Source organism: Lytechinus variegatus, chromosome 12 (genome assembly GCF_018143015.1).
Source record: "Lytechinus variegatus isolate NC3 chromosome 12, Lvar_3.0, whole genome shotgun sequence".
Taxonomy (NCBI): Eukaryota; Metazoa; Echinodermata; class Echinoidea; order Temnopleuroida; family Toxopneustidae; genus Lytechinus; species Lytechinus variegatus.
Window position 1 is genome coordinate 23879933 of NC_054751.1, and position 17119 is coordinate 23897051.

Genomic DNA, 17119 nt, shown 5'->3' on the forward strand with positions numbered 1-17119 from the left:
CATATTATATAGCGGTTCGTAAAATTATTTGTGATATCGATTCATTCTTTGAAGGAAATCGAAAACCTTAATATTACAAAAAGCACAATGATTTGAGACAACATGCAGTAATCAAATTAATCTTCAAAATATTATTTTAATAAAAGAAAATCTTCAAAAGATGAGTTAACACAATACCTAATTCGAATGAGATTGTGTCTGCCTCATTTCAGCATAGAAAGCATTTATTGCTTATTTTTCCTTGTCAATGTTGTTTTTTACTCAATCATTTTGTAAAGAGTTGACTCTTACTATAATTCACATGCACATCGCGAGTTCTTGTAAAATCCCAAAATTAATTTCTGCTGGACGGAGAAACATAGAATCGAAGGAACTTCCCAACAAATACATAAATTTGTTCAGTGAGATTTTTCTTGGAAAGTAATGTCCTTTTACAACACTTTTTGTTCATATTCCCTCTTTGTCTCTTTCCTCGCTTTAGTCAAATATTTCTATAACCATTTTATAGTTTAAAAATCATTTGCAAATCATTCTCAGAATAAAACAATCAAATATCTAACATTACACGACTTGTTCTCAAGCATATCGTGCTTTCTTTCATGATCATAACGAGTATACGATAATTGATTTCGGTAAATTAATGGGCGAAAAGTAAAAGGGAAGAGGGAGGAAAATGTAACTAAAGTTGAGAAAAATTCCCTTATTGAAAGAAATTTCAGCTGTCTTGTGCTGAAATTTGGTTGCAAATCTCAGGGGTTGTGTCAGAGGGCGCAGCTGCTTAGCAGACGACAGTTCGAAAACGATAGCTAACGCAACCGATAGTGTTCTCAATTCACACTTATTGCTCTTAACGCGGGAAGGGGGACGCAATTAAAAAGTCGTATGCGTTTTGCGCCATCTTTACACAGGGTTGAACCAACCCCTCAAGTCCCGTCCTACATGCCCTTTGTCTATTTTTATTGGAAATATTGTAGAACATTTATTGGGGGTGCTATCTCCTGTCGATCAAGGGAAGGAACGCAATTACGCTTGATAATGTCATCCTCCTGCAATTTGTGGAGGTTTGCCCGACATGCCGTTGGGACCGCTTTGTTCTAAAATCGAAGGAATCAGAGCACTCTGGCGCAACCGGGCTGATACACTTTGAAAGGGAAGGAAAGTCTTCAATCTGCGCTCTGATCATGACATTTTTGTTTTCTGGTTTTCTGCGGAAAACAGAGATCACTGTTGAGTAGTACTGACTATAATTACTCGTGAACACGGAAGAAGAGTGGGGGGTAAGGTGCTGACACCAAGAATGAAGTTCATATCCTGCATTGTCCATTTTGAATTAGCCCCAAGCTAACGGGCAGACGTTCCCCAGGGAGAACAGGCAAAATGCCGTTTCTAATCGTCCCATTATCATTGCCGAGGTTTATACGAGAATCTGGAGATCACCGAGTCTTTGTCAAGTGTGAACTCACCAGGCTTTTTTCAGACTCGCTTATTCGGATTGGTTATATCATGAGTCTCCCGAATCACCCATCGTTCATTCCGTGGTAATGAAAATCACCGCGTACTATTTATAGCACAAAATCATTTACAAAGTGAATAAAATATTCTAGAGATATCAAGAAACCAAGGTAAATTTAATATTTTGATGCACTCTAAGGGTCTAGTCGAAGACTACAAAAGAGAACGATCTGTATCGCTGAAAGTTTTCACACAAGTGCACCATCACAAGCGCTGTCACAACCAATCAGCGCACAAAGGTTACTAGTATAAGGAGCCCGGATGTGGTGATTAATCAGCCTCGCAGGTGATTGACAGACGGTGGATCGCTTGTTAGCCCCGCCCCCAAATAAAGGATCGTTGTCTTTCTTGCTGAAAACTTTGCCTATTGTTCGTGAGCTCACACTGAAAAGTGGGCGAGTTCGTGGAGAATTTGTCCCGAAGCGCCTCCGTGGATCGTGGAGCTAGCTACTTCCATCAGGCATCAGCTAACGTGCATGCAGTAGTTATCATTGTTGTGATGTTGACCAAATATTATGGATTGTAGCTTGTCGTTAATAAATTTCAAAGATCTGATCTTGGCTCGCTCTAACCAGTCAGTGTGTTTATTCCCTAGCTGTGACCGGTCGGTGAACGGAGTGAAGTCTATCTCAAGTTCATATTTGTCATGACTTGTTTGACAGGGGCAACGCTCAGTTGTGTCTTTGATTGTCAACTTGTACTCTGCATTTAGGACCGCAAGCAACCCCAGACACTTTGTTTTGAGATCCTAGGAGTTTAAAAAGAGTTGTTTGTAAAGTTCAGCACCGCATTTCTGGATACTTGTTCGTGCACCGGGAATTATGTCGACTATACCGTACGCCATGCCCAGCAGTGGGCCGGGTGCGGGTGGTTTAGGAATGGTAAACCACCCAAGTCCATTGGTAGCTCCTACCCCAATTCAACAACTACCAAGCCTGCCAGGACATCCTCACAACTTTCTAAGCCACTCTTCACCTTCACATTCCAATCCCTCACACACCTCATTTTCTATTGAAAATATCTTGGGACAGACTCGGGCTGCTGCAGCGGCGAACATTCAAAATATCACATCTCTCTCGCACGCCTCTCATCCTACGACGCCCACCAGACCTACGCCCACGTTCCCCGGACCTTCGTTCGGACCATCGCCGTACGGACAGCCTCAGCATCCTACCGGTGCTTACTACGATCCCGCCGCCGTACCTGGCGGGCTGGCGGCATCCTCACCGCTGACATACAGTACGACTGGATTTACCTCCCCCACAGCTCTGTATCCGTACAGTAGAAACGATTACCCGCATTCATTCCTAGACAGAGTTGATCACTTCTCAAAAGGTAAGGACTATTTCGAAAATATATTTATATCATTGTAAAGACGAATAAATCAATAAGCCTAAGTTAATGAAAAAGGAAAGAAAAGAAGGTGCGTTGGAGATAAAAATAGAAAAGCAAGGACATGACAGTTCAAAGTATTGTGGACAGTGAACAATTTCTATCAGTTTACTTTCATATTCATAACTATACCTGTATCATTTTGTACGGATCGTCATATTGTCATGTAAATCCACTGTAATTCCCAGAGCAAATCATATAATCATCTTCCTCGGGATAGGTTATATTCGTGATTTTGTTCTCCCCACAGAGTATATGCGTTCTTGAAAGTTGTATTAAGTTTTAGCACAACTTTAGCAAGATTTCAGTAAAAAAAATCTTTCTTTGTTTAGTGCGATATAATACTATTTATACGACGAACTTTGAAAGCAAAATAACTAATTACCTTGACGAAACTTGTTATTATTTACGATTGAGTTGGAATATTAGCGAAACCAAAGTTGTTTTTACTGAATGTTCCTTATTGCAACAGTTGTTTTACTTGTATTATTGAGGAACCATAAAAGGTATTTGTGAATATTCATAGAATCTCATTCTGTCTCGTACTAAAGATGTCACTTTGTTCAATAAGTCTATGATGATGTTATATAAATGAAATACATCGGTGCACACAATAATCATTGTGATAATTATTTCGATTATAATAATATTTGATAACTTATTATATTTTGGAAAGAAATTCAGAGTAGGGAATATTTCGATTATGTACGTGACTTTCATTTAAAGACAAGGAAGAAGCATTCCTTTTCAAGGTTTGATACCTGTATTGTTTGATTATGCCTGTCATTTAAAAGACCTCAAAACTATAAAAACAAAACAAAACAAAAACATACCAAGAGTGCTTTGGGATATCACAAGATTTATGGGAATTACGTTTTTTTTTATACATGTACGTACATGTATATTCTCTTTAGATTTTTACATTACATGTATTTAGGAAGAAATAATCAACAAAATATTCGTTGCTTTATTGGCGTTTCTCAGTTATCGGGGTCAGTATGGATAACTTTAGTGTAGTAGATTTCACGGTACACCATGTATATTTCTTTGGCAATTATTGTTGGTCCTAAAAAGGACCATCCAATCTCGACGTTTGGACAAGTGTGTTCTTGGGTGGTCCTTGTCAGGACCAACACTTGCCCAAGAAAGATATGGTGTACTGTTAAACCTACTACACTATTCTTCTTCGCCATGCATGGAAAATTTCAGAAGTTCCATGGATAATTTTGTTCTCTTCCTATAATTTATAGAACTATTTGACTAATACCATTGTTATTAAAGATAAATTCCAGTATTGGTAACGATCTCAAAATGACTTTTTACAGAATCTAATATAATGACCACCCAAGTGTGTGTTTGTATGAATAAAAAATATGTGCCAAAGGATTCTGGAAGAAATTGTGTAATTGCTGAGAAATATGCAAAATAAGCGCGGATTCGGTCACTTCCGTCGGGTCTTTATTCCAGCAATAATAATACGCTGTCCCACGTGTGCCTATCTGTGTTGGTGATCTTCAGTGTGAACAATTTTCAGCGTAGATTTCAAGATTGCACAAAGTTCAGTTTATGTAACTTTACCAGATCTAGATCCTCGATGATATACTGACAATTAAGATTGGTTTTACAGACTTTCTCATGAAATCAGTGTTTACTGCAACTACTGGAATTTCTCTTTAATTAGAATATGATTGAATTCATTTTTCCAGTCCATTAAGTTATTGTTCATAGGTTTACAATAGAGAGTAGAAATCGTCACTAAGCAATTTTAGCAGTGCACATTAACTGTGACATCTTCTGTTAATAATTGAGCCAGTCTTCGTAATTAATTGATTTCATGATTATTGCATCGATCTAAGTAAAAACTTTTCTTAAAAGAAATCCGACCAATCACTTCAACCTTATGTTTGCAGGCTAGTTCGTAATTGTAAAATATGAAGTTGGAAATTCGACATGACAGGCACGTTCAATATTATTCATCTTGAAGTTTATGTCACAATTTTTGTTTTAATTTTGAGATGGGCGTGTTTCTCTTCAGATCCAAGGATTACAAACCGCTCATATTCTTCCCGATAGAATGAAAGACAGACCTAAATACTTTGTTTTCTAAGAAAAATTGTAATCTATTCATATTCACTGCTGTGAAAACATCCTGTCAGAGCAAGAAAGAAACTTGTGCATTCTATTAAAGTGCATTTAATAGAATCAATAGGATATAAAATGTATATGCACGTTAAAGGGAGATCCTATATTTAAATGTTTGTTTTAATATAAAGGAAAAAATGGGGAGATCTATTGGAGTTGTCATTTTCTAGGTTGTCGTAGATAATTAGATTAGGGGCACGGTATATTTCTGGATTTTAAAGAGATTTTGATAACCATTTTTCTAGTAGATTGATGATGAAAATAATATATTTCTTTGCTCAAACACTGACACAAGGCCAAGATCAATATTATTTAAAATGTTGTTCTTAACGATTTTTTTTTTAACTGCAACAAGATGTTCATAAAAAGTATATCAGTTAATAATACAATCATTGTACATTTTGTGAAGAATACAAAGGAGAGTTCTCTTGCTCATTTTATATTTTTTAAAATGGAGTTCCACTCATATCACATTTATCTCGCTTGGGCTCGATATTAGATGTAACTGTAAACGGAATGATTTCGAGTTTAAGAGCGTTTGATATTGATTACACTTTAATGCCCAACAATACTGACACTTGTTGATTTGTGTTACAATAATTGCCTTTGAGTATTTTCGTATTTTAAAAAAATCTAAGTTATATCGGTCTATATTGAAGAAAACAATAATCCAACTTACATGTCCTATGAATATCGCTGATATTTTGGAGGGAATTATTGTCCTCATGTAATCTCATAAAATAATCATATTCTATGGATAGAATGCTCGAACATTGACCCCAAAACTATATTAGCTAATATCAGGAATGGAGTACGGTTAACCTTTTATTTTTTTTTACTTTCATATATTTGATATCAGCGCAGCAACGATTTGTAAAGCATTATAATCGAAATTGCTCTCTGGTATTGTTTGTGCATTGACCATATTACCCTGGGCAAATAAAACAGAATGAATGAATAGGATGGATGGATAACAAAATCTAAAGAATCCAGACTCTAAATCTCTTGGGTTAGCAATAAATAGATAAAGATGCAATTGGACAAATTCAAATTTAATTTGACCAAAAAAAAAATCGTTTTTAAGGTTGATTTTCAAAAGAAATAAAAATATTCAATTTGACACCATGTAAAAGAAAAAAACAAAAACGAAATAGTGTAATTGCATGGAGTTTCTTCTTGGAATTTGAACTATGAATGTCTATAATGCCGGCAAACAACTGTCTAGCCGATATATGGAAGTGTTAAATCATTGTATTTTTCTTTTATATGTCATGCTTGTTAACGATATCCCTCTACTTACAGATAACAGATAAGAATAATGAGTATAAACCCTACAACCTGTTAAATTGAGAACATGAACGCCGTGCATTTGCCCTTTGTAACCTTGCCCTAAATATCCCCTGCTATAACTACCATAACAATTCCCCACTAATACCCTTATACCTAAAGCATATTTCATCAGTGTTAATATTTTGTAATGGGCGACAGGAAATCGGCTTTATTAGATCCAGTTGGTTGTTGTCTTGTCTGGCTGTGTACAAGCCATGTGTTGGGTCTCATCGACCCGGCCAGCTAAGGCGGGAAAGTCGGTCCTTTTATTGCAAATAGTGTTCCGCGGGTATATTCAGACATGTACACCGCATGTACAGTATATCTCTACAAAACATGGTGATCAGGTTGTTTAGTAGTATCATGACTATGATCATAATCAGAGCCACAAAAGACAGGGACAGGATATAGTTCTCTCTAGCAATCACTTCCTGGCCTGCCTTATAAAGATATCCACCTCCTGACAACCAATAGATAGAGCTCGTGCTAAGGTAATTTGCGCCGTTCAGTGTATTGATTTGCTGTTTGTTCAAAAACTTCCGCTGCCTTCCAGAGCATAAAGCGATCACGATAACATCCAATTTTATGGTATCCTATCATACCTATACTACAGAACCCGTTGAAGATTTAGAAGTCTGCTCGGCTTGAAAATATGATTATTTAAAACACATATACCGTTTTCATTGTGAAAACTCGAATGGAAATAATCAGATGACACCACAAACCGATTATAGTACCCTAAAAAAAACTGTTGTGTTAAAACTGACACCAATTGGTGTTAATCGAGGACCACATCCTGAGGTGTTAAAATTACACCCTAGAGATTAAACATAACACCAAAGAGTGTAAATGTGACAACAAAAGGTGTTGTAATAATACCTATAGGTGTAAAACTAACACCACCACTTTAACACCGGGGTAAAATAACTGGTGTGGTCCTCTATGTACACCGGTTAACACCACAGATTTTGCTGCGTAGTTTCAGTTGATTTAAGTTATTATCTGCCGTATGTTATTTGATATGACTGATATGAGCGATATGAGAAATGTGATTGGAGCTAAGAATGATAACGTTCAAGATTATAGTAGAATCAATAGACTACATTATTATTATTATCATCATCATCATCATCATCATCATTATTATTATCATTATTACTATATTATCATATTATTGTCATATTTATTATTAGTATTTGTATTATTATTACCATTAGTAGTGGTAGTAGTAGTAGTAGTATAGTAGTAGTAGTAGTAGTAGTAGTAGTAGTAGTACATGTAGTAGTAGTGGTAGTAGTATAGTGGTGTATAGAAGTAGTAAAGTAGTATCTTGATAAATTATCCCGGGGGACGGGGGGTGGGGCGTGCCCTCCTCTAACATTTTGAATTTTGTACAGCAGCCTAATGTCCCCTCTATAATCTCTTGAAATCACAGCGTATGGTAGGCATGGTATATAGGAGGACTATAGACAAATATGTAGTAGCCTGTATGAGGAGGAAAAAAAATCATATGGCAATGGACGAAAAAAACGAAGTTTGTCCAGAAAGTCATTTTGAAGTTATTTCAAAATTAACCACTAACACAATGTAATGCAGTGAACACGATAAGAAGCATACAAGGGCGGTTTTGAAAGTGGAGGGGGGGGGGTGACCATGCAAAAAATCGTAATCGGATGGTCATTTTTGTGTTTTTGTACACGGTTTTGGAAAAAAAAGTGAGGGGGCTGAATCCCTCACAGCCCCCCATCACCCCTGGAGTATTTCCCTGCATGATACCGGCTTATCGATATGAGTTCTTTTTTTTAATTCATGGGCATGATTATCACGGAAGTTCAGACCTTGTTACCACTCGATCCCGGAAGCTATTGCACCAATTAATTTGTTATGTCAGTCCCATTTGATACAGTAAATGCAGCCAATTTATCCGTGTTTTTTGCGATAACTTCCCCTCTATGATTTCCGCCACACGAGGTAAAAAGAAAACGATGTATGATTTGCGAAGTATTGGAATATGTTTTATATTATGCTGAGAGTCGTGTCAATTCGATCTACCCGAATAAACTTATTTAACGAAATACCAAGTAATAAATCAAATTGAAGCATTGAGTTCCTCTAATAACATTAAGTAAGATTGTAATCACGGTAGAAAAGTATAGAACATTACATTCAAATCAGATAATAATTTATTATAGAACTTTGCAGTGACTCTCAAGAAACCTGAATTGGTTCGAAATAGACCTTTTCCGATCAAAATGAAATTTATAAAGAGCTATGCGATTCGACATTGAAAACTTAGCACCTTTATAAAGACACGGTGAAGAGAAAGTGAATCTCTAAATGTAAACCATTAGAAAGTGGGAATGTCAAATCTCAAAGTCAAACCGTTAATATTATTTCCTGATATTCTATTTCACATTATTCAAAGGTACGACATGACATAGTGACATGGTGAACTCGTTAATTATTTGTGTTTGATATTAAAGACCTTAAGGTCTGCATAATGGGTTTTCATTTTAATCACAACCTTTTCCAAAGATACCGTAATTGTTTTTCTTTACTTTCCTTTGACAAGTTATGATTATTAATTTCATTAAATTGATTCGGTATTCAGTTTGTCTGTTTCCATCCACCTGTCTTTCTCTCTCGTGACACCTCTCTCACCCTCTCTTCACCCCCCCTTTCCCCCTCTTACGTTCTTTCTCGTTCTCTCTCATCCACTCTCACTCCCCTCTGGATCCTCTCTCACCATCTTTTCCCTCTCTTTCCCTGTCTCCCTCTCCCAGGGTTCCACCTAATTTCTGTTTTCACCCCCTCACCCAAACCATACACTGTTAAAATAATTTAAACAACGCTGTTTACTATGTGAATCGCACAGTATAGTTGTTTAAACAATTTAGACAAGTGTTAAAATTTTAAACAACCATGCTTAAATTATTGATGATTAAATATTTGAATTGCATATTTGTCGTTTATGATTAACCCTTGTTTGAAATAATTTAAAGGGGAAGTTCACCCTGAAGAAAACTTTGTTGTAAAAATAGCAGAAAAAATAGTAAAAAATATTGGTGAAGGTTTGAGGAAAATCCGTTAAAGAGTAAGAAAGTTTTTAGAGTTCAAAATTTTGGATTTGTGACGTCATAAACGAGCAGCTGCCTCATGTGTTATGTGATATAAAATGTATGAATTTCAAATTTGGTATGGTTCATGATGACTTAATTTGTTTTCTTTTCATGATCGGGTGTGAAACGATTTGTCTATTGATATACAAAAGTTACAGTTAAAACCATTTTCAATTTTCTGAGAAAATGACATTTCATTGATTTTTTACCATTCGCTATGTAGGGATGCTGCTCGCATGTGACGTCACAAATCAAATAATTGAAATTCTAATAACTTTTTAATTATTTGATGAATTTTTCTCAAACCTTCGGCAATATTTTTTATTATTTTTTCCGCTATTTTTACAATAAACTTTTTGTCAGGGTGAACTTCCCCTTTAATAACTACGGTGCGATTCATTATACTAAACAGCGTTGTTTGAATTATGTTTAACAGTGTAACAGAAAGAGGAAAGTACGGCTCAGTTGAAAATCACAATACAGACATGATATGATTCAACCTCCGAAATCATCACTTATAATTCAATTTTGATCACACAAAAGCATTATTCAGTTCCCGTCTTTGCTTCGATACAAACTGATATGAAAACATAGCAATGGGATGATAAGCGCGTGAATCAGGTTCGCTGCTACCCTAGGGACTCATTCTGGCTCGGTCGTGAGGTCGTGTCCCAAAGGCGGGAGCAGAGGGAAGCAGCGCAAATTAACATGTCTATTTAGATTAGCCAGGTTGATCGGAACTCAGACATGATCGAAGCAGAGTTGTACTTTGTATGTTCATCTCCGGTATCAGGATGGCCATTAAAAGTATACATTAGCATCAGGGCCCCTTTGCATAAAAGTACTATTTTTTCATCCAGTTGCAATTACCATGGTAACGATGCTCAACAGCCAATTGAAATCAAAGATTCCAGGGAAGTTACCATCATATGGCAAAATTTCCATAGTGGTAACTTTTATGCAACGGCGCCCAGAGGTCGATCAAATACATGAAGATCATTAAGAAGAGCAACAACTATGCCTACAAATAGATCTTTCTATTTTAATCGAAAAACCGCAATACTCATTATTAATCAAATTACCATAACTTGGAAATTTCTAAGTAACTATTTGTATATAATATCTCCTGCTTTATCTTTTCATTCATTGAAACATAATTCCCCAGAACCTCCTGACTAAAAGAAAATAATATGAAAATTGTGAGTAACAGTCCCATCAATATCAGTATCAAGTTTAATTGACCGCCACTCTCTCGCAACACATGAAGTTAACTCTTACTGAACAAACGCGCATAACATGCATATTGCTCAGATTTTTTTTCAAGTTTGAAAGAAAAATAATGCTAACAATAATACTTTGCTTGTAAGTTTCTTCATAAAATTATTTTGGGGGGCTTTAATCCCAATTGGTCGGCCCTCCCAAGATGAATGGCGCTCCTGCCATAACATTTCACAGCAGTCCAATAGCCCCTCAAGACCACTCTACATCCAAAACTGAAAGCTGAATCAACTATAGTAGGTAACATGGGATGGGTATAGAGATGCAAAAGTTCGATAAGTTTCTTTCGACTAGATATTAAATTTCATTTTTCTGCTTATTGACGAACAAGGAGGGAGCCTCTTGATCAACCTCTTGCCTATCAATCCACTTATGATAAGAATCAAAGACCAAGGTTTCTACGAGTTTCGGTCATACTGTTGTAGTTACAACGACCATCATCTTTGATTACCACCAGATCTTTTATTGAAGATGCTGAAAGAAAAACCAACCACAATAGAGAGAGAGGGGGGGGGGGGTCTTTTTTTTTTAAATGACAGCAGTAGCACACAAAGTTCTACTTAGTTGGATACGAAAGCCACTGCATATAACATGATAAAGAGGTTCCTTCCAACTCGATTTGAAACATAACAATCGCAAAGTATTTGTAACCGATATATAGAAAATAAGAAAGACCATTCTCAATAAAAAAAACAACATTTAATTTATTTTCATTTGAAATACATATTCTTCGTTCTGTTCAGATGATATTCACAATCATTAATTCAAAGATATTGAAAAAAATGATGTCAAGGCTTTTCCCATTTCATTTTTATACGATATCGATTAAGTAGAGCAAAGAACCTGACAATCAGTTTTTTTTAATTATTAGCGACCTGTAAAAGAATGTCAGCAATACTGCTTTTATTTATTGTGTTTGTTGGAAAAAAATTCGTTTTCTTTATCAGATCTGCATTTTCGCTTCTTGTTATAAAATATGATTTGACCGTGCATTTATTCAATTATTATGATTCATATAATACCGTTAAAACATGACTTTCTGAATGTTATTCTTCACAATTAGACTAACTGTGGTGTGGTCAATAAAGCAGATAGCAGTTATTAAAAAAGATCCCGTCTTTTCATCATTATTTGCATATTTACAATTCGGCCTACTATAAGATATATACAGTGCGTATCAAAAAAAAGTTTACACTTTGAAAAAAATCCTGTAAAATTATACATTTGTAATATCCTGAGGATTTTTCCACATTTTAACATTGGTACAGATCCATTTAAGAAAATTTAAAAAATATTTCTGGTTGAGTGAGCACCACTTACTTTTGAAAAGTTAGTGAAAAATGATTTGCGCAGAACTTTGAAATATTTATGCGAATATAAGTAAATCTTAATCAAGAAGAATACGTGGGATTGAGCAATAAAAATTGATTTGAAGATATCTTCTACCTTTTTTACTGGTTTCCTTGCCCAAAACACTTCGAAGAGTGCATTTTGCCCCACCCCACTCCCCCACACACCGAGGCCATCGTGACGATATTCGCTTTACACTGAGCTGTCATTTACATATGGAATGGCTTAAGCTTGATTTTCATTTTGTTAATCATTGCCAAGCTAGGGAAAGTGTGGAAAAACAAGTATTAAATGAAAAATGAAATGTAAACCCACTTTCAATGATAAAAACTTAGTGAAAAAATGCTGGAGATGTCTGATATAAACTTCTGTTCAGATTCAGTTATGTCCTCAGATCCAGCTGGCACAAGAAGGGTAAAGGTTGTGCTTACTAAGCGTTGAAATTTCAAATTTGGGTGGCAAAATTGTTACGAAACGCTTTAATGTATTTCAATTGGCTAAAAGTGCAAGGGAAAAGTATGAGAAATGTTTCGCAGGGTAAGTTTGATTTCGCCCTTTCCCCTTGACACAGCATGAAAACAAGCATTTCTGCGCAAACAGATTTCTGCGAGCTTTACACAAATGGACAGTGCTCACTCAAGTGTAACATTCTGACAAAACTTTTACTTTCATTTGATAGATGAGACCCAAACCCGAGATTATATGTGAAAAAATTACCCACATGTTGTATATTTTTTAATTCCCAGAGCTTTTTTCAAAGTGTAAACTTTTTTTGATACGCACTGTATATAGGCAAGAGTGACATGATAGGCCTATATGCGTCTAATCTATAACGAGGTCTGTTAGAATCTTTGGAACGTTATACCAGATTTCATAGCCATAGTAATTGATGACCTATAGTTTGTAACATAATGATATTTCATATTATTGAACCCCGTGGTTTGATAAGATAAGCATTTTGACTGATGATATACTGTTCAGGAAATAACACAAGACACGTTTCCACACTCGCACACACCCCACACCAACTAACACACAAAGACATGAATCATTTTCCGCTGTAGGAAGCATATCCTTTGTTCGAACAGCTTCCGGTCTCATTAAACATGTTAAAAAAATGGAAATCTATATTTTATTCTTGTATTCATTTGCTTCTCCTTATTTTACTTTTCCTCACTTATGGATGATTTAAAAGACTGAAGAATAAGAATCATAAACATACATGTAATCATTGTCATCATCATCATCATCATCATCATCATTGCCAATATTTCCATTATCGTTACCTTCGATGATCGTGATTTTGATTGTCGAAATGGGTCTAGAAATAAAAAGAGAACATTGTCATTTTTCCGTCTTATCGTCATTCTTATTTTGACAAACAGAATTACTAATTCAAAGTAGACGATACTAGGCTATACTTTCCTCTATAATATTAATATTGCAAATTGATATTTACAGACTTGATGTTGATCCCCGAATACAATAAGGTGATTGGTGAACAGCAATCTGATATTCATGAGCAGTAATGGGTTAAAAAATGTCATTTACATCCTGATAGAAATCCTTTTAGTCGTCGAACGTTTGATTGTGAAAGTATGAAATGATTCAAACCATGAATTGCTATAATCTTATTTAGATAGCCTCCCACACTATACGAAAGTAAAAATGTCCGTTAATGCAATATTCAACTCTTTGGTTTTATAATTCACATTAAACAGTGATTAAAATGCAAATCGGGATGATTATCAATCAATCCAAACATAAATAATGTTCGCAATATCGTACACACTGGGCAATCAGCAATATATTTACAACATTTATAAACCAACAACAATGGCAAATATTAACTTAATTAACGGCAGGTTGAGTGGCAAGGATGCTTCGATGTTATTTGAGAGGTTTTTAATCGGCACCAAGGAACTATTTTCGATTTCTGTCCCAACTAATATCAACGATTGACATGAATGTATGTATCGGCCAATAGCTGCTTAATAATTCACTTTCTGTTCACTCCAATTAATGACAATGAACTCTGAAGTGTGTTTAAAAATTAGCTATCTTTAGAAATACTTCAATCGTTTAATTTCCCTTTCATTAATACTTTTCCCATGCACCCACCTTATTCTTCCGAGAAACACACTTTTCAGTAATTGCAATACAAAAACACATTCATTTTTACTGATTTTTGAGAAAAAGTGGGTTACGTTGTTATTTAGCATTTTAATCGTTATAATCTTTTTTTAGAAAAGACATGCCTTGACGTATCGTGATTGCTTAAGTACCGTTATAGTTCTCGTTATAGTTTTATTTTGATAATGATTAGACAAAGCGAAATTAATCAGTTAAAAATCATTTTACTTTCGCTCGTAATGTAAAGTAATAATCAGTTTTGTTACACAAGACATCAACATTATCAAGGACAAATGCTACGATTCAATGACAAAATCTGTTCTCAATCAATCAATTGGACATTAAAGGACAAGTCGACCCCAACAAAAACTTGATTTGAATAAAAAGATAAAAATTCAACATAACACTGAAAATTTCATCAAAATCGGATGTAAAATAAGAAAGTTATGGCATTTTAAAGTTTCGCTTATTTTCAACAAAATAGTTAAATGAACGAGCCAGTTACATCCAAATGAGAGAGTTGATGACATCGCTCACTCACTATTTCTTTTGTATTTTATTATATTAATATGATATATTTTGATTTTCTCGTCATTGTCATGTGAAATGAAGTTTAATTCCTCCCTGAACACGTGGAATTTCATTATTTTAACATTTTGTGCTTCAGGCAAGGAGGTCCTAATCATCAAATTCGTAAAAATTGAAATATTGTATAATTCAAACAATAAAAAACAAAAGAAATAGTGAGTGAGTGACATCGTCGACTCTCTCATTTGGGCATGTTGGGTGTACTGGCTCGTTTATATAACTTTTTTTTTAAATAAGCGAAACTTTGAAATGTCATAACTTTCTTATTTTACATATGATTTTGATGAAATTTTCAGCATTGTGCTTGTCTGATTTTTCTCTATTGGTTCAAACCAACCTTTTTCTGAGGTGGACTTGACCTTTAACCATCACTGAGCAACACACTATTGGTTAAAATCTGTTAATTTTTGGGAAATAAAAACTAATAATTGGGTAATAAATTTGCTCAGTTGGATGATAATTGCCCAGAATATATATATATATTTACCAACATACCATTTTATTACCCAACACAGTGGACAGTATGTTGCCCAACAGTTAAAGCGTGTAGCTTATCACAACTCGTCAGTAAAAGTTGTATGCAACGTGCCTGCATAATAATGTGCCCGTCTCATGTACGTTGACGAATGTCACGAATTATTGTTTAAAAAAAATGATACTCCCAATATTCTCGTAGGTAATATAAGCTATAAAATGTGGTAATACTGATCGTCGAGTTGGCTACTCTTTATTTTGTGTCGGACACATGGAAAGTCATATTTAACAACACATTGATCCATTTGACCCGCCAAACATGGGTTGAGAGAGGCAACATTGATCGAAGCCTTGCCCGTCAAGCGCATGCACGGCAGCTTTCCTGGTATTGGCTTGTACTACAGATGAATAACAATCAAAGTAGCTTTCCATGTTATAACTCTGTATACCCTTTTCCTCACGGGTGAAACTCTGTGTACCCTTTCCCCACGTGTGAACAAAATTGATGAAACGAACAATATTTTTTTTCTCGTCATGTTGAGGTTAGGGAATTTAAGGCTGAATAGACTAATAAAAATATCAAAGAAAGATAAATAAATGGGATATTGAAGAATCTATAATTTGGATACGGAAACCACTGTTTAAAGATTGTTATCATAAGATAAGAATTATGATATGAAATATAAAGCGATCAGTCGGTAGGTATTATAGTTGAACGGAAGTTGTGTAGTCACTTCTTATTAGCTGATAAAGATGTCACAGATATACGCAGCGTAACTCAGCACGCAAAATCGTGACAAAAATCATGCAATTTCTGGTCGTTAAAATGGTCCATCTTTAGTCTGTTTGCAGACCTTACTTTAATAGAATTTTTGTCTGGATGGTTGGTTAGAAATAATGAAATAACAGTGGATTTTTAATTCATCCGCTTTCGATTATGCACCCCCAATACATGCTATATAGGCCTACGCCAATTTGTCGGTCGGGATGGCAATCACTTTACCTAACCGATTTTGATTGTAATTATTACCAAAAGGATCATTAAGTCTAGACTACAACGTAACGGTGTATAAACATGATCCTCTAGAGAGATGAATAGAGGTTTTCAACTTGACTGTAAGGTATTCCCCAGACACGCATATAGTTGCCACTTATTGATGAGTCACCCCCTCCCTCCCGACAAGTTCCCGGGGACCTGGCCGCGGGCTATGTCGGTCGCGTGGGCCCCACCCGCTTGTTGACGTTTTCTGCTAGTCCCACATGTACTATTTTATCCAGGAGAATAACAGGTCATTACGGAAGCTACCCCTTGTGAAGTAGGCTCAGCTATAGTTTCCGTATTGCTGCGTGTATAACATCGTTGGTGAATGTCAAATTGATGGGGGTCTGTAGAGTTAATTGAGAAGGAGGATTAAAGGCGAGATATTTGAAAATGAAATTATTATTTTAAAATGAGAAAATATAGGCCAAGAACTTGTCTGTCTTGTCACAGTATGTTAACGGGGCATATTGTTTTTTATAAATTAAAATATCATCTGAAATAGGTCTATGCACGCCACGCCTATAGGTATAGAAAAAATATTTAGGGCTTATTAATTTCTTTGAGTTCTAAAAACTTTTTTACATACATATTTGAGTTTTATCAAAACAAATCATAAAAAAATCACAAAATTTACAAAGGATTCTAAGAAATTCGTATTGGGGGTCCAGGTAACATATTACAATGCAAACATATGTGCATTATACGCGTTAGAAAATTGTGCAGGAGCCGTGCACACGAACAAATATGTACACATTTCAAT

The 17119-nt window shown here is 35.4% G+C and overlaps 1 protein-coding gene across 1 annotated transcript in view; it reads left to right on the forward strand.

Moving 5' to 3' along the window:
• Positions 1–1859: 1859 nt before the first annotated feature.
• LOC121424894 (hematopoietically-expressed homeobox protein HHEX homolog) overlaps positions 1860–17119 on the forward strand; it is a 42689-nt gene continuing 27429 nt past the window's right edge. Inside the window, exon 1 of the mRNA XM_041620758.1 lies at positions 1860–2847. Coding sequence (XP_041476692.1) covers positions 2334–2847 — 514 coding nt within the window. The 5' untranslated portion in view covers positions 1860–2333. The remainder of the gene's footprint in view (positions 2848–17119) is intronic.